The sequence below is a fragment of the Sapajus apella genome, unplaced genomic scaffold (assembly GCF_009761245.1).
Source record: "Sapajus apella isolate SASKATOON/1434 unplaced genomic scaffold, GSC_monkey_1.0 scaffold1, whole genome shotgun sequence".
In the NCBI taxonomy this organism is placed as follows: Eukaryota; Metazoa; Chordata; class Mammalia; order Primates; family Cebidae; genus Sapajus; species Sapajus apella.
This window is the reverse complement of record NW_022436941.1, coordinates 4,852,676-4,878,490: the sequence shown is the minus strand read 5'-3', so window position 1 is coordinate 4,878,490 and position 25,815 is coordinate 4,852,676. Positions and strand designations below refer to the sequence as shown.

Genomic DNA, 25,815 nt, shown 5'->3' with positions numbered 1-25,815 from the left:
TGCAGAAGTTGTTTCCTGATGTAAGATGGAGCTCAGAGTAAGATGGAGCTTGAAGTGAGTGACACTGTGAACATTGCTCTGAGCAGTTGGAACTCTGAGCAAGACGGATCTCTGAGCAAGAAGGATGTCTGAGCAAGAAGGAGGTCTAAGCAAGATGGAGCTTGGAATAGACATTGCGTGGTTTTAGATGGAGCTCAGATTACAGCTCCAAGGAAGATGGAGCTCAGAGCAGACAGAGCTCTGAACAAAAAGGAGCTCCAAGCAAAATGGAACTTGGAGCAGATGTTGCTTGGTGTAAGGTGGATCTCAGGGCAGATGGTTCTCAGAGCAAAATGGAGCTCAGAGAACATGCTGCTCACAGTAGTAAGTTGGAGCTTTGAGCAGATGGTGCTTAGAGCAAAATGGAGCTGGAAGTGACTGGAAATCTCAGCAAGGAGAAACTACGAGAAGATGGAGCTCTGAGCAGAGGGTACTCAGAGCAAGATGAAGTTTGGAGTGATTGGAGCTCTGAGAAAGATGTAGCTTGAAGCAAATGCAACTCCAAGTAGATGAAACTCTGAGCAGATGGTGCTCAGAGCAAAATGGAGCTCAGAGTGATGGGAGCTCTAAGCAAGCTGGAGCTCAGAGCAGATGGAGCTTCAGTCAGATGGTGCTCAGAGCAAGATGGAGCTCAGAGTGATTGGAGTTTCAAACCAGATGGAGCTCAGATCAAATAGACCTCTGAACAACAAGGAGCTCCAAGCAAGATGGAGCTTGGAGCAGATGTTGCTGGCGTAAGATGGACCTCAGAGCAGATAGTGCTTAGAGTAAGAGGCAGCTCAGAGTGATTGGCACTCTGAACACTGCTCTGAACAATTGGAGCTCTGAGCAAGATGCAGCTTGGAGTAGATAGAGCTCTGAGCAAAAATGAGCTCTAAGCAAGATGGAGTTTGGAGATGTTGCTAGGGTTTGGAGCTCAGAGCAAAATGGCGCCCATAGTGATTACAGCTCCAAGCAAGGTGGAGCTCAGAGCACATGTTGCTCAGAGTAAGATGAGCTCCGACCAGATGGTGCTCAGAGCAAAATGGAGCTGGGAGTGACTGGAGCTCCCAGCATGTTGGAGCATAGAGTGATTAGAACTCCCAGCAAGATGGAGCTTAGAGTAAATGGATCTCTGACTAGATGAAGCTCCGAGTATGATAAATGTCTATGCAGATGGTGTTCAGAGAAAGATAGTGCTTGGAGTGATTGGAGCTCTGAGCAAGATGGAGCTTGGAGCAGGTGGAGCTTGGAATAAATAGAGCTTGAAGCAAGACGGACTTCCAAGCAAGATGGAGCTTGCAGCAGATGTTGCTCGGTGTAAGATGGAGCTCAGAAAAGATGAGGCTCACAGCAAGATTGAGCTCAGAGTGATTGGCACACCAAACATTGCTCTGAGCCGTTGGAATTAGGAGTAGATCATGCTCAGAGCAAGATGGTGCTCAGAGTGATTGGAGCTCCGAGCAAGCTGGAGGTTGGAGAAGATGGAGCTCAGAAAAGGTGATGCTTAGAGCAAGATGGAGCTCCGAGCAGATGATGCTCAGAGCAAAATGGAGCTCAGAGTGATTGGAGCTCCAAGCCAGCTGGAGCTCAGAGCAGATGGACTTGGAAAAGGGACACATCATTTGTGGTATATTTCATTCATTCATGGTGAACTTTTTAAACAGCACACACATTATTTAGACATCATTTGGGAAAAAAAAATAAACACTCAGCATTTATCTTTTACAGTCTTACAGAAGGAAATTCTAGCAAATTTTACTACCAAACATCTAGTGAAGGAACAGACCAGATGTTTATTGGCCACATATACTATGATGCCAGTCCTAGAATCACCTTGCAATGGAAAGTTTAATGACAGTTTAGGTCTCAACAGAATACATAATCCAAGAGAAGACAAGGATTCCTATGTCAAGCTCATTGTTTTCAAATATCAGAATGTAGAACTACTTATCAAAGGTTAGTTACAGTATCTGTTTCCTTTAGTTTTCAGATTTCTAACATAATTCTTGTATTTTTCTGTCAACAGATCAGAGCAGGTCCAGGAGTACATTAGAGATCTTATAAACCAGGCCTCTCATCTTTGGTAAAGGGATATAAAGAGTTGGCTCTGCTGGGTGTCACCTGGTCTTCATTCTCATAGCTCTTCCCTTTCCTGGGACCCCTGGCTTCTATCTTCCTTCTCCTTTTTGAACCTTACTCTCTGAATCTTCTCAGTTTATTTCTCCCACCTAGAAACCATCAGACTTCATATGGTCTTGTGATGGGGATATCAACCTCTTTCTATCCCTCCAGGACAACCAAGGCCCTATATGTCTCCTCTGGACAGCACGGGTGAAATCTTCTAAGAGACAACAATCATCAAAACCTCCTCACCATGACAGCAAGCAAGGAGGAAGGACCCTGAAGACCCTCTATGCGCCTTTTCTGTAGGAAGTAGCTACAGAGAATGATGTCTGCCCCATCTCCCAAAAGATTTCTTGGTCCGAACCACTTGAGGGAGAATGTAAGAGGAGTAGACAGTCAGATATGAGCAGGCACAAGGGGGAGCTATCCATGTTGGAAAGAACCCCCCAGAACACCTCTTTGGATGCTCAGTACTCCATCTTCGAACTGTCAGAATGTTGTTAACTAGATCATGATAAGGAAAAAAGGCAAAGGCGAATTCCTGAGAGCTAAGCAGGCACAACGAGTACAAAATTGACTGCTATACCTTCCCAGGGTGGTGGTAATATGCAGTGCCACCATTTAGGTAGGATTCATGTTGATTAATGCTTCCCATGCATGTGCATTAAGCACAGTAAGGGAGGATTCCCCCAAACTTTGGTGAGAACTGGGCAAAGAAATAACTGAGGCAATAGAAGATAACAATGCAGAATGTCATGGGGATGTTTCCAGCAGGGTCAGCCCCCTCCTCTCTTGGAATGTATTTGTACTTTCCCAATAAAACTTTTCTTTATTTACAAATTGGTCTTTTGTGTAAATTCTTTCTTCCACGAAGACAGCCAAGGATGGCCCAGGTAACATCTTCATGTGATTTCACTCATAGTGAGAGTCTATATCTGGGGATCTCAAAGTGAATCCAATAATGACAAGGAGTATCAATTACAGAGTTGGTAAGGAGAAACATAGTTCAACTATGCTTGACTTATTAAGAAACTTATCTAGGGTTTGACTATTTTTCACTGGGAGAAAATGAAAAAAGCCAGGTGCAGTAATGCACAACTGTAGTCCCAGCTACTCCAGAGGCTGAGGCAGAAAGATTACTTAAGCCCAGGAGTTCAAGGAGGTACTGTGAAATGATGGTACCAGTGAACAGCCACTGCACCCCATCACTGCAGCCTGGGCAACAGCATGATGCTGTCTCTTGAAAATATTAACAATTATAAAACATTTGTTTTAACAAGAATAATTAAATTGCAACTTTTTTGTCTTGTTATTTTAACAATTCAGTCAATGCACTTTAACTTATAGTTTTGACAGTGTTTTTATGATCTTCTCAATGCCCAGAAAAGTAATATAAGCCCATGTTAAATGAGGTCTCAAACTTCTTTCTTACCTGGGTTCATGTACTAGCACATCATAAAAAAGCAAATCTAATGTTTTTAGGAAAGCATTGCAGCAGATAACTTAGAACAAATTAAACAGTTGTTCTGATACATGAATTACTCCCTGCTAGCTGATATAAAAAATCTTATTGCTTTGTGTTATTTCTCTACAAAAATGATTTGATGAGAGCCTAAGTGCTTTAGAGTCATGAAATTTTGCCAGTGGGTGAAAAAAGAAAATGAAAACTTCTGTAAATTAAGCATGATGAAAATGTAAATGTTCTCAGTTTTTGCCAGCAAAATCAAGTAGTATGTCATTTTACAAGATGACAATGAAGGTATGCAAATGAAGATTTATAATTTGCCAAGTCATGTTTGGCCTAATACATGACTCAAAATTATTCTGTTGAGATAGAAAGGTGTGATTCCATAAGCAGTGCAGGGTGCCTTGAAAGAATTTTAATATGGTTGCTGTCTACTAAATTCTTAAGTTACAGAAAGAAGATGCTTTTTAGAGTTGTTAGTAAGTGTAAATTGATTTTAAACAGTGATGAACTTTCTGGGTGCTTCTTTCATGTTGCACTTTAATATTTTATTTTCAAGCAGAACCTATTTTTTTCATTCTGTGATGAGCTAAAGGATGACATAACAACAAGCACTCAGTGAGGATATCCGAAGAGTAATGCATGGATGTTATATCTATCCAAAGCTCTTATACTACTTCTTGCTAATGGCATTTGTCATGGCCACCAGAGCCAGAAAAATAGAAGAAAAAGCTGTTTTCCACCAAAGGCTGGCAAAAATCTGGAGAGGGGAGTGGATACATATGTAAAGATCATCTACAGGAAACCACTGTGGAGTGTAAAGTGTGTGGGTCCTTTACAGACAAATATGGTTCCATACTATGAAGACCTGAACAGATTGTGTTCATGTACACTTAATGTAATAATACTTGCTTCTAGAAAACATGGAAACAAATGTCACAATTCAGGTGCTTTGAAAACATGGTGAACTGCCTCCACACAAATAGTTTGAGGCAACATATTTGAAATAGCTAAATATTTGCCTTATGACCTTAAGCATATTGGGGTTCAGAAATGAAAAAGAAGTCAATATTCTGTGATGAGAGTAGGTAATACAATGAAAATTGAAACCAAGTACTTTCATCATGTTTTCTTCTTGTGGAGAATTCAAAAACTAAAGAGATCCCAGGAACATTTTAATAACAAAGTGCTATGAGGAATTTTTCTGCTTCTTTTGGCCTTGAAGACCAAAATGATTATTCTGTGATAGCTCTCATTTACAGAACAGTAAAATACGTGGAATACATCTATCCAGGATTTGTCATCTCTGGCGTGACTAGAGCCTTTTTGATGAAAGTGCCTTGCATCCCATTTCAGATGTTAGATATAAGTGATACAATCTCACAGAACATCACAAATTTAGCAGAAGCCATTATTAAATGTAAAAAGAAGTATGACCAAGGATTCTATATTGATTGTAAGGGAACAATATTCATTTCTGTAATCAGGCATACTTCCTTTGACAAAGTTTATAATAGTAAACTTCACAAGGGCAACGAGAACTCTGCAGTGTTCACTCCTCACACTGCAGACCACTACAGTGTAGTAAAGGTGACAGTCGAGATAGACAAAATACACTTTTGATGACCAATCTTTGGAACTTGAGACTGAAAATGTACATCTCCACAGGTGGGGTTAGCTCCTCACCAACCCCAGTTCAGTCCCATCCTGAGGGCAAAATCCTGAGCTCATAGGCAGTCTTTCACATCCCTGTTTTGATTTTTAGATCCCAGAAATAAGTAAGAACATGGGACATTAGACCATAAAACCTTTGCTACTGCCTGTGTCCAGAATACTATATTCTGGGCTTTTGTCTGCATTTTTTTTAGTTTTAAGTTTTACATTTAGGTCTTTAATCCATCTTAAGTTGATTTTTTTAATGTGTTAGAAAGAAGTTGTACAATTTCAATTTTCTGAATATAGCTAACCAGTTATCCTAGTACCATTCATTGAATAGGAATCCATTCCCCATTGCTTCTAATTATAGACTTTGTCAAAGATCAGCTGGTTCTAAGAATGCAGCCTACAACCTTCTCTAACCTGTTCCATTGGTTTTGTGTAATGATTTTTTGTGTCAAACTATGATGTTTTGGTTACTATAACCTTGAAGTATAGTTTGTAAACCCCCAAAATCTGAGACAGGTCTCAGTTAATTTAGAAAGTTTACTTTGCCAAGGTTGAGTATGAACACCTGTGACACAGCCCCAGGAGGTCCAAATGACTTGTGGCCAAGGTGGCAAGGGCACAGCTTGGTTTTATACATTTTAGGGAAACATAAGACATAATTAAATATGTGTGTAAGATTTACATTGGTTTAGTCTGAAATGATGGGATAATTCGAGGTGAAGGTGGGAAAACTTGAAGTGGAGAGGAGGCTTCAAGGCTATAGGTAGACAAGAGAGAAGTGATTACATTCATTTTTCTCATTGGTCTTTCCAAATGAGGCAATCAGATATGAATTGATCTCAACACAGGGATGACTCTGAATAGAATGGAAGGCAGGTTTGCCCTAACCAGTTTCCAGCTTGGCTTTTTAGCTCAATAATTTTGGTTCCCAAGATTTATTTTCCTTTCACATTTTTCTCTTTTTCTTTTAAAAAAATCTATGGGAAATTCTCACGTTTCAGAATGGCTGAATAGGAACATATCCTGTTTGCAGTTCCCAGTAAGATCAATGGAGAAGTTGGGTGATTTCTGCATTTCCAACTGAGGTACGTAGTTCATCTCTTTGGGACTGGTTGGAGAGTGGGTGCGGCCCACAAAGGGCAAGCCAAAGCAAAGTGGGGAAATAACCTCCCCCAGGAAGCACAAGGAGTACAAAGATTTCTCTCCCCAAGCCATGAGAAACTGTACCATGAAGAATGGTGCATTCCATTCCAGATACTATGGCTTTTCCATGGTCTTCACAACCAGCATATTAGGAGATTCCCTCCAGTGACTACGCTACCAGGGCCCTGGGTTTCAAGCACAAAACTAAGGAACCATTTGGGCAGACGTGGAGCTGATGGCAGGAGCTTTTTTTTCTCACACCCCAGGTGCATCTGGAATGCCTGTGAGACAGAACCCTTCACTCCCCTGGAAGGAGGGCTGAAGACAGGGAGCCAAGTGGTCTGGCTCAGCAGGTCCCACCTTCACAGAGCACAGCAAGTTAAGGTCCACTGTCTTGAAATTCTAGCTACCAGCACAGCAGTATGAGGTCAATCTGGGATGACTGAGCTTGGAGAAGGTAGGGGCATCCATCATTGCTGAGGCTTGAGTAGGCATTTTTTTCCCTCACAGTGTAACCAAAGCTTCCAGGAAGTTCAAACTGGGTGGGTCCCACAGCATCTCAGTAAGTCTTCTGCAGCCAGACTGCCTGTCTAGATTCCTCCTCTCTGGGCAGGGCATCTCTGAAAAAGACAGTAGCCCTAGTCAGGAACTTACAAATAATACCATCTCCCAGGGAAAGAGCACCTGGGGGAAGGGGCAACTGTGGACATAGCTTTAGCAGATTTAAACATCTCTGCCTGACAGCTCTGAAGTTAGCAGCAGATCTCCCAGCACAGTGTTCAAGCTCTGATAAGGTACAGACTGCCTCATCAATTGGACCCCTGAACCTTGCGTATCCTGACTTGGAGACACCTCCCAGTAGGGGCTGACAGACACCTCATAATGATCACTGGCTGGCATCTGGTGGGTGCACCTCTGGGACAAATCTTCTAGAGGAAGGAACAGGCAGTGAGCAATTTCTGCTGTTCTACAGCCTCTGCTCATGATACCAAAACAAATGGGATCCAGGGTGGACGTCCAGCAGACCTGGAACAGAGGGGTCTCACTGTTAGAAAGAAAACTAACAGAAAGGAATAATAAAAACATCAACAAAAATGATGTCCACTCAGAGAACCCATCCAAAGGTCACCAATGTCAAAGACTCCCACAATGATGGGGAGAAACCAGAGCAAAAAGGCTGAAAATTCCAAAAACTAAAATGCCTCTTCTCCCCCTAAAGATCACAACTTTTCACTAGAAAGGGAACAAAACTGGATGGATAATGAATTTGAAAACTGACAGAAGTAGGCTTTAGAAGTGGGTAATAACAAACTCTTCCAAGATAAAGGAGCATGTTCTAAACCAATACAAAAATGCTAAGAACCTTGAAAAAAGGCTGGACTAATTGCTAACTAGAATAACCAGTTTAGAGAAATACATAAAAAACCTGATGGAGCTGTAAAACACAGCACAAGAACTTTGTGAAGCATACACAAGTATCAATAGCCAAATCGATCAAGCATAAGAATGGGTATCAGAGATTGAAGATCAACTCAATGAAATAAAGTGAGAAAACAAGATTAGAGAAAAGTGAAAAGAAACAAAGCCTCCAAGAAAGGATTGGAGAAAAAGGAAAAGAAACAAACAAAGCCTCCAAGGAATATGGGACTATGTGAAAAGACTAAATCTACATTTGATTGGTGTACCTGATAGTGACGGGGAGAATGGAACCAAGTTTGAAAACTCTCTTCAGGATCTTATCCAGGAGAACTTCCCCAACCTAGCAAGACAGCCCAATATTCACATTCAGGAAACACAGAGAACACCACAAAAATACTCCTCAAGAAGAGCAACCCCAAGACACATAATTTTCCAATTCACCAAGGTTGAAATGAAGGAAAAAATGCTAAGGGCAGCAAGAGAGAAACATTGGGTCACCCACAAAGGGAAGCTTATAAGACTAACGGCAGTTATCTTTGCAGAAACCCTACCAGCCAGAACAGGGTGCAGGCCAATAGTCAACATTCTTAAAAGAATTTTCAACTCAGAATTTCATATCCAGTCAAACTAAGCTTCACAAGGAGAAAGACAATCCCTTACATACAAGCAAATGCTGAGAGGCTTTGACACCACCAGGCCTGTCTTACAAGAGCTCCTGCAGGAAGCACTAAACATGGGAAGGAACAACTAATACCAGCCATTGCAAAAACATTAAATTGTAAAGGCCATTGATGATACGAAGAAACTGCAGCAACTAATGAGCAAAATAACCAATAACAGGATCGAATTCACACATGGTTATATTACTCTTTTTTTTTTTTTTTTTTTGAGATGGAGTTTCACTCATGTTACCCAGGCTGGAGTGCAATGGCGTGATCTCGGCTCACCGCAACCTCCGCCTCCTGGGCTCAGGCAATTCTCCTGTCTCAGCCTCCTGAGTAGCTGGGATTACAGGCACGCACCACCATGCCCAGCTAATTTTTTGTATTTTTAGTAGAGACGGGGTTTCACCATGTTGACCAGGATGGTCTCGATCTCTTGACCTCGTGATCCACCCGCCTCGGCCTCCCAAAGTGCTGGGATTACAGGCTTGAGCCACCGCGCCCGGCCTGTTATATTACTCTTAAATGTAAATGGCAAATTAAAAAGCACAGACTGGCAAATTAAATAAAGAGTCAAGACCCATTGGTGTGCTGTATTCAGCAGACCCATCTAGTGCAAAAACACACATAGCCTCAAAATAAAGGGATGGAGGAATATTTACCAGCAAACGGAAAGAAAAAAAAAAAAACCACAGGGGTTGCAATCCTAGTCACTCATAAAATAGACTTTAAACCAACAAATACCAAAAAAGACAAAGAAGGGCTTTGCATAATAATACAAGGATCAATGCAGCAAGAAATAACTATCCTAAATATATATGCAACCAATACAGGAGCACAGAGATTCATAAAGCAAGTTCTTTGAGACCTACAAAGAGACTTAGACTCCCAAAAAATAATAGTGGGAGACTTTAACACCCCACTGTCAACATTAGATAGATCAATGAGACAGAAAATTAAAAAGACTATCCAGGACTTGAACTCAGCTGTGGACCAAGTGGATCTAACAGACATCTACAGAACTCTCCATCCAAAATCAACAGAATATAAATTCTTCTCAACACCACATCACACTTATTCTAAAATTGATGATGTTTTTGCAAGTAAAACACCTCTCAGCAAATGCAAAAGAATGGAAATTATAACAGTCCCTCAGACCACAGTGAAATTAAATTAGAATTTAGGATTAAGAAACTCACTCAAAACTGCACAACTACATAGAAATTGAAAAAAATAAGGCAGAAATAAAGATCTTCTCTGAAACCAATGAGAACAAAGACACAATATACCAGAATCTCTGGGACACTTTTAAAGCAGTGTGTAGAGGGAAATTTATAGCACTAAATGCCTACAAGAGAAATCAGGAAAGATCTAAAATTGACACCCTAACATTATAATTGAAAAAACTAGAGAAGTCAGAACAAACAAATTCAAAAGCTAGCAGAAAACAAGAAATAGCTAAGATCAGAATGGAACTAAAGGAGATAGAGGGAAAAAAAAATCTTCAAAAAATCAATGAATCCAGGAGTTGGTTTCTGGAAAAGATCAACAAAGTAGAAAAAAAGAGAAGAATCAAATAGACACAATAAAAAATGATTAATGGGATATCACCATCAATCCCACAGAAAATACAAACTACCATCAGAGAATACAATAAACACTTCTATGCTAATAAAGTAGAATATCTAGAAGAAATTGATAAATTCCTGGACACAGGAGAAGGCAAATAACTGCTGGTTTTTGTATTTGATTTTTGATAGACCATTTTGCACATTTCCCCACTTACTAGTTCAATAGATACTTGATGGGAGAAAATGTTACATATTTTCATTATATATTTTCATTTGTGAGTTTTTTTTTCCCAAGGATCTTCCCTTGGGTATGGAAGAATGTCAAAGTAATCAAAAGAAAAAATAAAGAAAAGAAAGAAGATAGAATAAGGCTATTGTCTTTGATTAAGACTCAAAGTAATGTGATGCAGCTGTTGTTAAGAGATATATGGTGCCTGGGATCAATTAACAGATGTATGAAGTCTAGAATCTAGGAGAAGGTATTACTTCTCAGACCACATCTGGACTATTGTGCTCAATTCTCAGCCTGAGACTACTCCAAATTAACTACAATTTAGGGAAGAGCAAAAGGGGTGGTAATAAAATATAAAATTGTTTTACATGAGAAACAATCAAAGAATGGAAAGTATTTCTCATTGAGAGAGATTAAATTCTAGCAGAAGATGGATAGTCACTTGGAGGGGAATCTGCAAAGGCTTTACAATAGCATTTTTATCTTCTTCACTTAATTATAATATTGCCAATATCAGTGGTAATAGTAGTAATGATAGCTGTTACCTATCTAGTGCCCCTAAGTTTACAACCCTTTTATAAATATAATCTCATTTGATCTACCCAATAGCTTGAGAAGAAATTATTGTGATCTGTGTTTCACATATGAACAAATGAATTCAAGATGACTCAGTTATGTGCTCAGGAAATACAGATAATAAGGGAAAGTCTTGGGACTTCCAGTTTATTGAGCCCCAAATCATGATGGGTAGCTGGACCATATTATCTAAAGTCTTCTTTTCAATATTTAGTTTTTATGATTTTAATAAACATTAAATCTGACAATTATGTGCCTTGGGTTTGCTCTTCTTGAGCAATATCTTTGTGGTGTTCTCTGTATTTCCTGGATTTAAATATTGGCCTGCCTTGCTAGGTTGGGAAGTTCTCCTGGATAATATCCTGAAGACTGTTTTCCAGCTTGGATTCATTCTCCCTGTTGCATTCAGGTACACTGATCAAGTGCAGATTAAGATTTTTCACATAATCCCATTTTCTTGGAGGCTTTGTTCATTTCCTTTTTTTTTTTAATTAATTGTACTTTGAGTTCTGTGGTACATGTGCACATCCTGCATCCTGCATACGTACATACATGCCATGGTGGTTTTCTGCTGCATAGGTACACACATGCCATGGTGGTTTTCTGTCTCCTTCCTACCCTTCACTGCTGCCTACCTCAGGCACCTCTCCCAGTGTTATCCCTCCCCATTCTCCTTGCCCCCTTCTGTCCCTTCCCTTTCCTCCCCTCCCCCCCACCTACCCAGTGAGTGGTGTTCTCTTCCCTGTGCCCAAGTGTTCTCATTGTTCATCACCTGCCTACGAATGAAAACATGCAGTGTTTGATTTTCTGTTCTGGTGTCACTTTGCTGAGAATGATGGTTTCTAGATTCATCCGTATTTCTACAAAGGACATAAACTCATCATTTTTTATGGCTGCATAGTATTTCACGGTGTATATGTGCCACATTTTCTTTGTTCAGTTTATCATTGATGGGTATTTGGGTTGGTTCCAGGTCTTTGCTATCACAAACAGCACGACAACGAACATACATGTGCATGTGTCTTTATAATAGAGCAATTTATAATCCTTTGGGTAAATACCCAGTAATGGGATTGCAGAGTCAAAGGAATTTCTATTTTCTAGATCCTTGAGGAATTGACATTGTCTTCCACAATGGTTGAACTAATTTCTTTTCAGTCTTTTTTCTTTAATCTTGCCTTCTTGTTTTATTTTATTGAGTTGATCTTCAATATCTGATATTCTTTCTTCTGCTTGATTGATTCAACTATTGAAAGTTTTGAATGTTTCAAGAAGTTCTCTTGCTGTGTTTATCAGCTCCGTCATACAGTTTATGTTCTTCTCTAAGTTGGTTATTCCAGTTAGCATTTTGTCTAACATTTTTTTCAAGGTTTTTAGTTTCTTTGCATTGGGTTAGAACATGTTCCTTTAGGTCAGAGAAGTTTGTGATTACCCATCTTCTGAAGCCTGCTTCTGTCAATTCATCAAACTCATTCTCCATCCAGTTTTGTTTCCTTGCTGGTGAGGAGCTGTGATTCCTTGAAGGAGGAGAGGCATTCTGGTCTTTGATGATTTCATCCTTTTTGTGCTGGTTCTTCCCATTTTTTGGTGGATTTGTCTGCTTTTGATCTTTGAAGTTAGTGATTTCAAATGGGATCTCTGAGTGAATATTCTTTCTGTTGATGTTGAAGCTATTTCTTTTTGTTTTTTCATTTTCCTCCTATCATGCTCCTCTGCTGTATGAGGTTTTTTGTTTGTTCGTTTGGTTATATAAGGGGCAGGGAGCCTCTTGAGGAGCCAGTCTGTCCCTCGCCTGCCTGCAGAGGTGCTGCTGGGCTGCCTCAGACTTGGCTTGGCTGCTGTGTAGGCTTCCTCTGGCTTTCATTTACACAGGCACAGGTGAGATTAGAACCCCCTTTGCAAAGGTAGATGTCCTTTCCCCTACTGAGCTTGATTGTCCCAGGTCAAGCTTGAACTCATGTGCTGGCCACGAAACTCTCAAGCAAGAGGGCTTCAATATACTGGTCTTTATGGGGGTGAGACCTGCCAAGCAGTATCAACTGTCTCCCTGCTTTTAGCTCTCCCTCTACCTGGGAGGTGGGTAGTTCTCTTCTGCTGGCACTCTTGCCATTAGTCAAAGCCTCTGCCCCATTTTGTGCCAACAACTCGTGGCACCTGGCCAGCTATAGCTGTCACTAGGATCTGTGTAGTAGCTTGGGGTGCTTTTCAGCTCAGCAGCATTCTCCTGGACTGTGGTTTGCAACGGCCAAGGAAGAAGCACAGTAACTGTACCAGGGTGCCAAGAAGTTAAAGTCCCTGATCCTCCAGTCAGATGCACTTCCCAGGTGGGGCAGCAACCCGCCCTGCCTTGTTTTGCCCTTCTAGGGCAGTCCCATTGAAATGTACCTGGTGCCTCAGTTGGAAATGTGGAGATCACTCACCTTCTGCATCTCTCTCACTGGAAACTGGGCTCCGGACCTGTTCCTATTCAGTCATCCATATTCAGTTTTAACATGCATAATACAAATGAAACACCTGTAAGAGTGATCTAACATTCTAACATTCCTAATAGAACTGTAAGACTCATAAATGCAAAAAAAGAAAACCACTCATAACACTAATGTACCATTCACAATACAAATATAACAATCATACTACTTATCTAACACCCATAATAGAACTGTGACACTCATAATACAAATATACAATACATAATATTAATAAAACATTGGCAACATTGTTTTAACGTCTGTAATGCTGTCCTGATACCTGTAATTCAACTGTAATACTCATAATACCAATATATCATCTACAATACAATTGTAAAAACTGTAATACTGATGGAACAACTGTAATACTTATCTAACACCTGTAATACTAATATAACACTCATAATAGTAATATAGCATTTGCAATACAAACAGATAATAAGACTGATATAACACATATAATTACTGATGTAATACCTGTCATACATATGTAACACCTGTAATACTGACATAACATTTCTACTCTTATCAGAGCACTTGGTTTTACAGATTCCACTGAGGTAGATTTGGGTTGGATTTGGCCTCTATAATGAAATTTGATGTTGCTGTCTCTGCTTTAGTGACATGATATTAACCTTGTCGTTTTTAATTAAAATGTAGTTTACTTCCCAATAGTTTTATACTTCTAGAAAATTTGCAATAGCATTTAGCATATCTTTCCTTTCTCCTAAATTCCCCATTAATTATTGCTGTCCAGATTTGCAGCTTCATGAAAAATCACCCAGTGTGTTTTACCAAGAGCAGGAATACTGTCTCAGGTTACCACCACATATCTACCAAATCAGGAAACATACATACATGGAAGTACCAACCGTAGACCTATTTCGCTTCAACACCTGCCCCAGGTGGGAGAAAAATGTTTCTTTGCATGTGAACCCAATTTTCCTTTTCTGAAACCCTTCCTGAGACTCATTCTCAGTTTTCACAGCCTTGACAGATATAAAGAGCAATGATAACTCCAAGCTGTGTCTATCTAGAATATTTTTTCTGAACAGATGCAGACCTTACATTCCTGGCTGTGACACATTGGCATGGTGCTCTTCTCTCCTCAGTGCAGCCCACCTGGACGAGTACAGATCCATCCTGCCACCACTGGTGATCTCACTTGGTAATGGCAAAATATTCATATACAAATTTTATCTTGTCCCTCTCCTGATTTAATTTTGCCAGTGGTTTTCCACTAACCTAAGAAAAGGACCACAGAACTCACCAAGTACTTCTGCGTGTTTCCCTCTCACAATTAGTTTACTCAACTATGCTCTGGGGTGTATCTGGGATTTTATGTGCATTTCCTCAACCCATTCACCCAGCACCACCCTTATCTGATTTTCTGAGGCTTTTTAGCTAAATCCTTAAAGTCACACTAGTTGTAATATCTAACTTTAGAAAAGTTAATTATATTGTGTCTCTAAAAGTTAATTATTTAGTATGTCTAAAGAAATGATTATTTAAGATTGTTTTTCCATCCAATTCTGTGAAGAAAGTCATTGGTAGCCTGATGGGGATAGATTTGAATATATAAATTACTTGGGGTAGTATGGCCATTTTCACAATATCAATGCTTCCCAACCAAGAGCATGGAATGATTTTCCATATATTTGTGTCCTCTCTTATTTCCTGCATATCGCTTGTTAGTTATATTCCTAGGTATTTTGTTCCCTTTGTAACTATTGTGCATAGGAGTTCACTCATGATTTGGCTGTTTGTCTATTATTGGTGTATAGGAATGCTTGTAATTTTTGCACATTGATTTGTATCCTGAGACTTTGCTGAAGTTGCTTATCAGCTTAAGGATATTTTGGGCTGAGATATTTTGGGTTTTCTAAACATACAATCGTGCCATCTGAAAACAGGGACAATTTGATGTCCACTCTTCCTATTTAAATTCCCTTTATTAATTTCCCTTGACTGATGGCCCTAGCCAGTACTTCCCATGCTATGTTGAATAGTGGGTGAGAGAGGACATCCTTGTCTTTTGCCAGTTTTCAATGAAAATGCTTCCAGTTTTTGCCCAGTGAGTACGATATTGGCTGTGGGTTTGTAATAAATAGCTGTTATTATTTTGAGATATATCATTGATATCCATTTTATTGAGACATTTTAGCATGAAAGACTGTTGAATTTTGTCAAAGGCATTCTCTGCATCTCTTGAGATAATCATGTAGTTTCTGTATTTGGTTCTGTTTATGTGATGGATTACATTTATAGATTTGTGTACGATAAACAAGCCTTGCATCACTGGGATGAAGCCAGGTTGATCGTGATAAACCTTTTGATGTGCTATTGAATGTGATTTTCCAGTATTTTATTGAAGATTTATGCATCAATGTTCATAATGGATATTGGCCTGAAGTTTTCTGTTTTAGTTGAGTCTCTGCCAGGTTTTGGTATCAGGATGATGTTGGTCTCATAAAATGAGTTAGGGAGAATTCCCTCTTTTTGTATTGTTTGGAATAGTTTCAGAATGAATGGAACCAGCTCCTTTTTGTACATCTGGTAGAATTCGGCTGTGAACCCATCTGGACCTGGGCTTTTTTTAGTTGGTAGTCTAGTGATGTCTGCCTCAACTTCATCCCTTGTTATTGGCCTATTTGGGGTTTCAACTTCTTCCTGGTTTAGTCTTGGGAGAGTGCAAGTGTCCAGAAATTTATCCATTTCATCCAGATTTACTGGTTTGTGTGCATAGAGTTGTTTGTAGTAATATCTGATGGTAGTTTGTATTTCTGTGGAATTGGTGATGATATCCCTTTTAACATTTTTCATTGCATCTATTTGGATCTTCTCTCTTTTCTTTTTTTATTAGTTTGGCTAGTGGTCTATTTTTTATTTTTTATCTTTTCAAAAATCCAGAGCCTGGATTCAATGATATTTTGAACTTTTTTTTTTGTCCCTATCTCCTTCAGTTCTGCTTTGATCTCAGTTATTTCTTGCCTTCTGCCAGCTTTTGAATTAGTTTGATCTTGCTCCTCTAGTTTTTTTTTCTTTTTATCGTGATGTTAGGGTGTCAATTTTACATCTTTCCTCACTTCTCTCAGGAGCACTTAGTGCTATAAATTTCCCTCTGGACAGTGCTTTAAATGTTTCCCAGAGATTCTGGTACATTGTGTCTTTGTTTTCATTGGTTTTGAAGAACATCTTTATTCTGCCTTCATTTTGTTATTTTTCCAGTATGCATTCAGGAGCAGGGTATTTAATTTCCATGTAGATGTGCAGTTTAGAATGAGTTTCTAAATCCTGAAATTTGATTGCACTGTGATCTGAGAAACTATCTGTTATGGTTTATGGTTTTTGTTTGTTTATTTTTGCATTTATTGAGGAGTGTTTTGTTTCCAGTTATGTGGTCAGCTTTGGAATAAGTGTGATGTGGTGCTGAGAAGAATTGTATGTTCTGTGGTTTTGGGGTGGAGAGTTCTGTAGATGTCTATTAGGTCTGCTTTGTCCAGATCTGAGTTGAAGTCCTGGATATCCTTGTTAATTTTCTGTCATGTTGATCTGTCTAGTATTGACAGGGGGGTGTTGAAATCTCCCACTATTATTGTGTGGAAGTCGAAGTCTCTTTGTAGGTCATTAAGAACTTGCTTTATGTATCTGGGTGTTCCTGTATTGGGTGCATAAATATTTAGGATATTTAGCTCTTCTTGTTGCAGTAATACATTTACCATTATGTAATGTCATTCTTTGTCTATTTTGATCTTTGTTGGTTTAAAGTTCATTTTATCAGAGACTAGGATTGCAACCCCTGCTTTTTTGTTCTCTATTTGCTTGGTAAATATTCCCCCAACCCTTTATCTATACCTTTGTATGTGAGAGGGGTCTCCTGAATACAGCATACCAATGAGTCTTAACTTTTTATCCAATTTGTCAGTCCGTGTCTTTTGATTTGGGTATTTAGCCCATTTACATTTAAGGTTAATATTGTGCTGTATGAATTTAGTTAGTTGATGCAGTTTCTTCATTGCATCATTGGTGTTTACCATTTGTTGTGTTTTTGCAGCGGCTTGTACTTGTTGTTCCTTTCCCTGTTTAGTGCTTCCTTCAGGAGCTGTTGTAGGATAGGCTAGGTGGTGGCAAAAACCTTCAGCAGTTGCTTGTGTGTAAAGACTTTTATTTCTCCTACACTTATGAAGCTTAGTATGGCTGGATATGAAATTCTGGGATAAAAATTCTTTTATTTTAGGGTGTTGAATATTGGCATCCACTATCTCCTGGCTTGTAGGGTTTTGGCTGAGAGATTTCCGGGGAGACTGATGGGCTTCCTTTGGTGGGTAATCCAACCTTTCTCTCTGGCTGCCCTTAGGATTTTTTTCTTCATTTCAACCCTGGTGAATCTGATGATATTGTGCCTTGTGGTTGCTCTTCTCAAGGAATACCTTTATGGTGTTCTCTGTATTTCCCCTATTTGAATGTTGGACTGCCTTGCTAGGTTGGGAATGTTATCCTGGATAATATCCTGAAGAGTGTTTTTCAACTTGGTTTCATTCTCCCCGTCACGTTCAGGTACACTGATCAAACATAGATTTTGTCTTTTCATACGATCCCATATTTCTTGGAGGCTTTGTTCATTTAACTCTTTTTTCTCTAATTTTGTCTTCTCATTTTATTTCATTGAGTTGATCTTCAATCTCTGATATTCTTTCTCTGGCTGGATTAATTTGGTTATTGAAACTTGTGTGTATGCTTCATAAAGTTCTTGTGCTGTATATTTCAGCTCCATCAAATTGTTTTATGTTTTTTTCCATGCTGGTTATTCTCATTAGCATTTTGTCTAACCTTTTTTCAAGTTTATTTATTTCCTTGCATTGGGTTAGAAAATGCTCCTTTAGCTCAGAGAAGTTTCTTATTACCTACTTTTGAAGACTCGCTTCTGTCAAGTTGTCACCCTCATTCTCCTTCCAGTTTTGGTCCCTTGCTGATTAAGTGTTGTGATCCCTTGGGGAAGAGGCTTTCTGGCTTCTGGTAATTTTAGCCTTTTTGTGCTGGTTTCTTTTCATCTTTATCTACCTTTGGTCTTCGAAATTGGTTACTTTTGAATGGGGTTTCTGAGTGAATGTCCTTTTTGTTGATGTTGAACTTGTTTATTTCTGTGTGTTAGTTTTCCTTCTAATAGTCAGGCCCTTCTGTTGCAGGTTTGCTGTAGTTTGCTGGAGGTCCACTCCTACCCTTCTTGCCTGGGAATCACTCACAGGTGCTGAAAATAGCAAAGATTGCTGCCTGTTCTTTCTTCTTGTAGCTTCATCCTAAAAGGGTACCTGCCATTTGCCAGCCAGAACTCTCTTGTATGATGTGTCTCCCAGTTAGGATACAGAAAGGTTCCCAGAGCCACTTGAGGAGGCAGTCTATCCCTTAATGAAGCTCAAGCACTGTACTAGGGGATCTGTCACTCCCTTGAGGGATGCTGGGCTCAGACATTTACGTTTGCTAAAGGGAAACCCATGACTGTCCCTTTTCTCAGGTCCTCTCTCCAGGACGGTGGGGGCTTTGTAAGACCCTGATGGGCTGCTGTCTTTTTGCCCAGCAAGAAGGGAATCTACTTGACAGTCTGCTGCGGAGGCCTTGCTGAGCTGCCCTGCTTCGTTCCACCCAGCCACTGTGTAAACTTCCTGGCGGCTTTGTTTACACAGGTGATGCTGAAACCACCTACCAAAGAATCAGCAACGGCAGGCGCCCCTCCTCCCACCAAGCCCTAATATCCCAGGTCAAGCTCTCACTGCTCTGCTGGATGTCAGCATTTCAAGCCAGCAGATGTTAGCTTGCCAGTCTTTGTGGGGGTGGGACCCACCAAGCCAGCTCACTTGGCTCTCTGGCTTCAGCCCTTTTCAAGGACAATGAGCAGGTCTGTCTCACCAGTGTTCCAGGTGTCACTCGGCTAAAATAGCCACCCAGTTTTGTGCTGGAAACCCAGGTCACTGGCGTTGTAGGTGCCAGAGGGAATCTCCTGGTCTGCGGGTTGTGTAGCCTGTGGGAAAAGCATGGTATCTGAGCCGGAGTGTCAGAGTGTCCAGAAAAATCCCCAGTGGCTTTCCTTGGCTGGGAGAGACAGTTCTCTAGCCCCATGTGCCTCCCAGCTGAGGCTGTGCCCCACCCTGCTTCAGCTTGCCCAACTTGGGCTGTTTCCACTGTCTAACCAGTCCCAATGACTGATTTCTCAGTTGGAAATGTGATTACTCATCTTCTGGCGCTGTCAACTGCAGACTGGGGCTGTTGCTATTTTGCCATCTTTACTTTTTTTTTTTTTTTTTTTTTGGAGATGTGGTTTTGCTCGTCACCCAGGTGGGAATGCAGTGGTGTAATCTCAGCTCATTGCAACATCTGCAGTCTGGGTTCAATTGATTCTCCTGCTTCAACCTCCCAAGTAGCTGGGACTATAGGTGTGTGCCACCAAACCTAATTCTTGTATTTTTAGTAGAAACAGTGTTTCACTGTGTTGGCCAGGCTAATCTTGAACTCCGACCTCAAGTGATCTGCCTGCCATGGCTACCAAGTGTGCTGGGATTACAGACCTGGGACACCATGACTGGTGTTTTCAGCAATTTTGACATGTACATTTATTAGCTGTGATAATTATTCTGTGCAACAGATTACCATAACTTCTTCCTGTCTCACTGAAATGTTTTACCCTTTGATGAACATCTTCACTTTCCCTATCCACTACTATCACCACCCCATACTCCAATCTCTGACTACCTTTTGTGTGTTTGTTTAAAGAATCAGGGTCTTGCTGTGTTTCACAGCCTGGAGTACAGGGGCACAGCTATGGCTCACTGTGGCCTCAAACTTGTGAAGTGTTCCAACCACCTCATCCTCCGAAAGTTCTGGAGTTACAGGCAGGAACCACCATACCTGGCATACGAGTTCAAATTTTTTAGATTTCACATATAATTGTGATCATGCTATATTTGTCTTTCTATGCCTGTTTTATTTCACTGAGCATAATGTCTTCAAATTCCATTTATTTTGTCACAAATAATAGCTGTATAGTATAGTCCACTGTGTATATGTGTCACACAATCTGTTAATCTGTTGATAAGCACTTGTTTTCCTAACTTGGCTATTGTGAATAATGGTAACATAGGAATGCAAATATCTCTGACATACTAATTTTCTATCCTCTGAGTACATATTCAGAAGTAGAGTAGCTGAATCATCTGGTAATTCTATTTTTGATTTTATTTTATTTTTGAAACATCTATTCTATGACCCCAAAAGGAAAAGCACAGGCTACAAAAGCACAACAAAACAACAATTGGATGGCACTACATCAAACTAAAAAGTTTCAGCACAGCAAAGGAAACAATAACCAGAGTGAAGAGAGAAACCACACACTTGGAGAAAATACCTGCAGCTCATGTATATGATAAAGGGTGAATAATAAATGCATACAAGCAACTCAAGCCACGTAAGAAAAATCAAAGAAGCCTATTAAAATTGTCAAAGAATCTGAATTTACATTTCTCAGAAGGCAGTCAAATGGCCAACAACTCTATATTTAATTTTATTTATTTATTTATTTTGAGACAGAGTCTCATTTTGTCACCCAGGCTGGAATGCAGTGGTGCTCTCAGCTCACATAAACCTCCACCCCTTGGGTTAAGCAATTCTCATGCCTCAACCTCCCTAGTAGCTGGAATTACAGGTGTGCACTACTACCCCCAGCTAATTTTTGAACAACTGAATGTTTACCACCACGAATCATCAAGGAAATGTAAATTAAAACCTATAATGAGCCCTCCTCTCACAAATGTTAGAATTATCACAAGGATGAAAGATGAAAGGGTTCTTGAGAATGTAGAGCAAAGAGAATCCTTGTGCACTGTTGGCAGAAATGTAAATTAGTGTTTTAAATTATTAACATGATCATTTCTTTTTAATTCAACTTTTTTTTACTTTCAGATGTAGTAATGAGTTGTTTTCTGTCAAAGCTCAGTGAGAATGACCTTAGTTACCTTAAATTAATATAAACAGGAGCATTTTCATAAGCTCAAAATGTATACACTAGATTCCAAACATTTGTTAAATTAATGGCACTGGTTCCAAAAATGTACTAGGTGAAAAATGCATTATGGTTATTTTTCCTGCTCAGCTTTTGGACCCAGATGGACTCTTGATTTTGTTTTATTTAATGAATTATATAATTATACTTTTTTAAAAAATTAGGCTGGTTGCCATGGCTCAGACCTGTAATCCCAGCATGTTGGGAGGCCGAGGTGGGTGGATCATGAGGTCAGGAGTTTGACACGAGCGTGGCCAAGATGGTGAAACCCTGCCTCTAGTTAAAAAAAAAAAAATTGCCGTGTGCATTGGCAGGTGACATAGTCTTACCTACTTGGGAGTCTGGGGCAAGAGAATCGCTTGAATCTGGGAGGTGGAGGTTGCAGTGATCCGAGATCATGCCACTACATTCAATACTGCATGATAGCATAAGAATACATCACAAAAAGAAAAGAAAGGGAGAAAGGGGGTGAGGGAGTGAAGGAAGGAGGGAGGGAGGGAGGGAGAAAGGAAGGAAGGAAGGAAACAAAAATTACTAATACATAATCACAGGAGAAAAATCAATTTTATTGAAAACTGCTCCCAAGATCTTGCTGTTTATAATTTTTTTAATGGAAGAGTATCTTTAAAAAGTCACATTCAGCATCTTTACTCATTGTTCTATGAAAGTACATATGTATATTTTGTGAATATTTCACATTTTATTGAATGAAAATTACCCAAGTCTTTTCTAAGAATGATAATATTTCCTTAGCTGCTTATTTTTATTCTTTCAATTGAGTTTTCTTTAGATGTTTACATAATACCACAATGACTCTGGCTAATTTTTAGTATGTCTTTACAATATTTTGTCTGACTTCCTTGGGTACAAATAGTGATAGAAGAGACACATAAAGGAAAATCCTAATAAGTAGATTATGATGACGTGTATGGCAACTAATGTGTAACAACAATTCAGTAAACCTTCCCCTCTATAGAACATAAATGCGAGCATCATTATCACATTTTCTAAAAACTGAAAGCTGTAGTGTAGAATTCTATGGCCCCACCTCTCTCTCCTGTCAAATATTTTCTCATTTGACAACTGCAGTTTCACTGCTGCCCAGCAGGAGAAATTTATGGCAGCATACAGTAGTGTGATGACGATAAGCATCAGTACTGTACCCACCACATTGGAATTATTTTCTGTACTGCTAGGAAGATGAGCTCCATTTTTCCAGAACTCCAGCCACGGTGCCAACACTGATAAAAAATATATGACCAATAGAAAGGGTAGGCTCTTCAGTTTCAGAGATGCAGCAAATAATGCCAGAGCCACTGCCCGTGAGATAATTTCTAGGAAACGCCATATTATCACATAGAAGAGTTCCATTGGCAGTAGCTTAATGGTAGTATCATCGTTGCTGATTTGGATGGCTAGTATACTGCAGAGAATTGCCCCATAAGCACCTGATAACAGGCAACATGTCATCAGCAAGGCTATTAAAGATAAACATAAAAATGTTAGAAAATATTTTTTGTTAGTAATGTTCACTTTCTCTTCTAACCTTGCAGTTTTAAGATCTATTTATCCCCCACTCAACTCCTTTAGAAAATAATTTACTTACAAAATAATAATAATAATAATAAAAGCTTTGTTAATCTTTTAATACCAGGAATATTTATGTATGCAATACATACATGCACCTTGGAAAAACAAATACACAAATACATGCATACCTACATTTCTACAGGTATATACACATTCCCTCAAAGGGAAGACTGGCAAAGATGAAATATGAGAGAGACATTCAGATCTGATGCTATAAGATGCTATAGCACATAGAAAGCAGTCTCAATTAAAAAATAATAAAATTACCTGAATTAGACATTGAAAAGTTAGTCTTCATAGAAAGTTAAGAGTGTAAAATAGCAAGTTAGAGTGTAAAGTAGCGGCCAATGTAACATGAACTGTGTTTTAGACTATGGTAATAATAGGAAACAAGAAATAAGCTGTGGAGTTAAAGTAAATCCTGGAAGTGAAGCTGACAGATTTTGCTGAGTGATAGAATACAAGATACTAGAGAAACAGAAAATCTAAGTTCTAGAAATTAAGCAGTGTGTGCATATGTGTGTTTGTGTCTATTAATGTAATTTTATCAGAAAATTCTTCATGAGCAAAATTAATTTAATTTCAACATTGTTCTTTTAATAATTAGACAAATAAGCACATGGAAGAAAGCCTAAGTTATGAAGTAGTTGCATAGTGTGTTTAAACAATTTTGTACTGTATTCGGTTGAAAGAGTAAAAACTCATTGCACATATACATGCAGGCTAAAAAAAATACACTCTTCATACACAATGAAATGAAGCCAGAAAACAAAAAGTGGTCAAGTTGTCATTTCTCATCCAAATTACTTTTTCATTTTCTAAGACGATTTAGAAAATGAGCATCAACACTCCATTTATTCCTTAAGGAAAACTCAAAGTGAAACTCTAAATCATTAGCATCCTAAATTTCGTTTATGAGAAATAAGACAATAAAAATAAGTAACCTAAAATTTAAATTTTAGAAAGTAAAGTTGACCAGATGTGGTGACTCATACCTATAATCCTAACACATTAGTAGGTTGAGGTGAGTGGATCACTCAAGCCCAGGAGTTCAAGACTGACCTGGGAAACATGGTATAAACCTGTTGCTACAAAATTTAGCCAGGCATGGTGGCACATGACTCTAGTCCCAGTTATTCAGTAGACTGAGCTGGGAGGATTCTTGATCCCAGGAAGTAAGCATAGGACTTTGTCTTGGGACTGATATTTGCCTGTCTTCTCACCCCAACACTTTGGGAGGTTGATACCAAGGGGCAAGCTTCCAGACCCATCACAGCAACAGATGAGAAACTGGCCTCAGCAAAATGTACTCCAGTTCCAGTCAATAGTTTTACTGATTGACTAAAGTGACCTGAGGCCTGAATAAATCTGGGAGGGCAGACCATGGCAGCTGCAGGCCTTGAGTGCTCCCAGTGTTCAACCATGGGCTACAGGTGCAACCTGTACTTGAGTGCTCCCAGTGTTCAAGTCAGTATGGAGTCAGCTTTGGTGACGAAATTACTTCAGCAATCAATGTCTGGACATCAAGGTTCCCCCTAGTGCTACCAGGGCTGAAGCTATCATAAACTTAAAGACCTTAATTTCTTTCTTCTTGCCCTGAATTTTTGGAAAGGCTTATTTCCAAAAATAGCCAAACTGTGAACATTGAATCAGGCACCTACATCACTGTACAGACATCAATGCATAGTCACAAGGATCAGGATTTATCAGAGATACATGATGGCACCAAGTGGTCAAAATCAGGTGCCAGTGGTGACTGACACAAAAGAGACTGGCATAGATACATGGCCTGACAAAAAATTCAAAATAGTTATTTTAAGACAATGTTGTAGACTTCAGGAAAACACAAATGATTCAGACATTTATCAGAGAAACTTGACAGGGAGATAATATAATGCGAGAAAAATACTAACAAAAACCTTGAAGATAAAACCACAACAAAATAAAAATGCAGTGGAGAGCACTGACAGCAGAAGTGGTCAAGCAGAAAAACTCAAGGACAGGTTCATTGAAATATACAGTCAGAGGAAAAAAAGAAATAAAGAAACTTCATAGGACTTATGGGACAATATCCAAAGAGCGAATGTGTTAGTCACTGGTGTTCAAGAGTGTGGTAAAGCTGGGTGAGGTGGCTCATGCCTGTAATTGCAGCACTCTGGGAGGATGAGGCTGGTGGATCAAATGTGATCAGGAGTTTTAAACAAGCCTGCCCAATGTGGTGAAATATAAAAGTCTCTACTAAAAATATAAAAGTTAGCTGGCTGTGGTGGTGTACACCTGTAATAACAGCTACTTAGGAGGCTCACGAAGGAGAATCACTGGAACCCAGCACACAGAGGTGGCAATGAGCCAAGATCATGTCATTACACTCCAGCCTGGGCAACAAGAGCAAAACTCTATCTCAAAGAAAAAAAATGTGTATGTAGAAAAAAAATGTAGAAAGCTTATTTAGAGAAATAACAACAGAAAACTTTCCAAGCCTAAATATAAATATAAATAAGCAGGTACAGGGATGTCAAATGCTTCCAATCAGATTCAATCCAAATAAGAAAATCCCCATACTTAATATAATCAAACGACTAAATATTAAAGACATAGAGATGATACAGAATTAAGCAAGAGGAAAAAAAATATCGTATCAGAAATACATCTATATAGTTAATATATACATAAATATAATGTAAATATTAATACATCCAAATGGAGAAAAAAACTGCAAGATACTAATAGAAAACTTCAGCACCTTACTTTCAACAATGAACAGATTATGCTCACAGAAAATCAATAAGTAAACACTGAACTAAAATTCGCTGCAGGGCAAATGGACAA

At 39.3% G+C, this 25,815-nt stretch overlaps 1 protein-coding gene across 1 annotated transcript; it reads right to left on the bottom strand.

Annotated features, from left to right (window-relative positions):
* Nucleotides 1–21,646: 21,646 nt before the first annotated feature.
* Nucleotides 21,647–25,325, bottom strand: LOC116528128 (XK-related protein 3-like). The gene is given in 2 exon segments (XM_032245271.1): nt 21,647–22,836; nt 22,838–25,325. Coding segments are annotated over 2 exon segments (657 nt in total). The 5' UTR covers nt 22,892–25,325; the 3' UTR covers nt 21,647–22,233.
* Nucleotides 25,326–25,815: the final 490 nt, after the last annotated feature.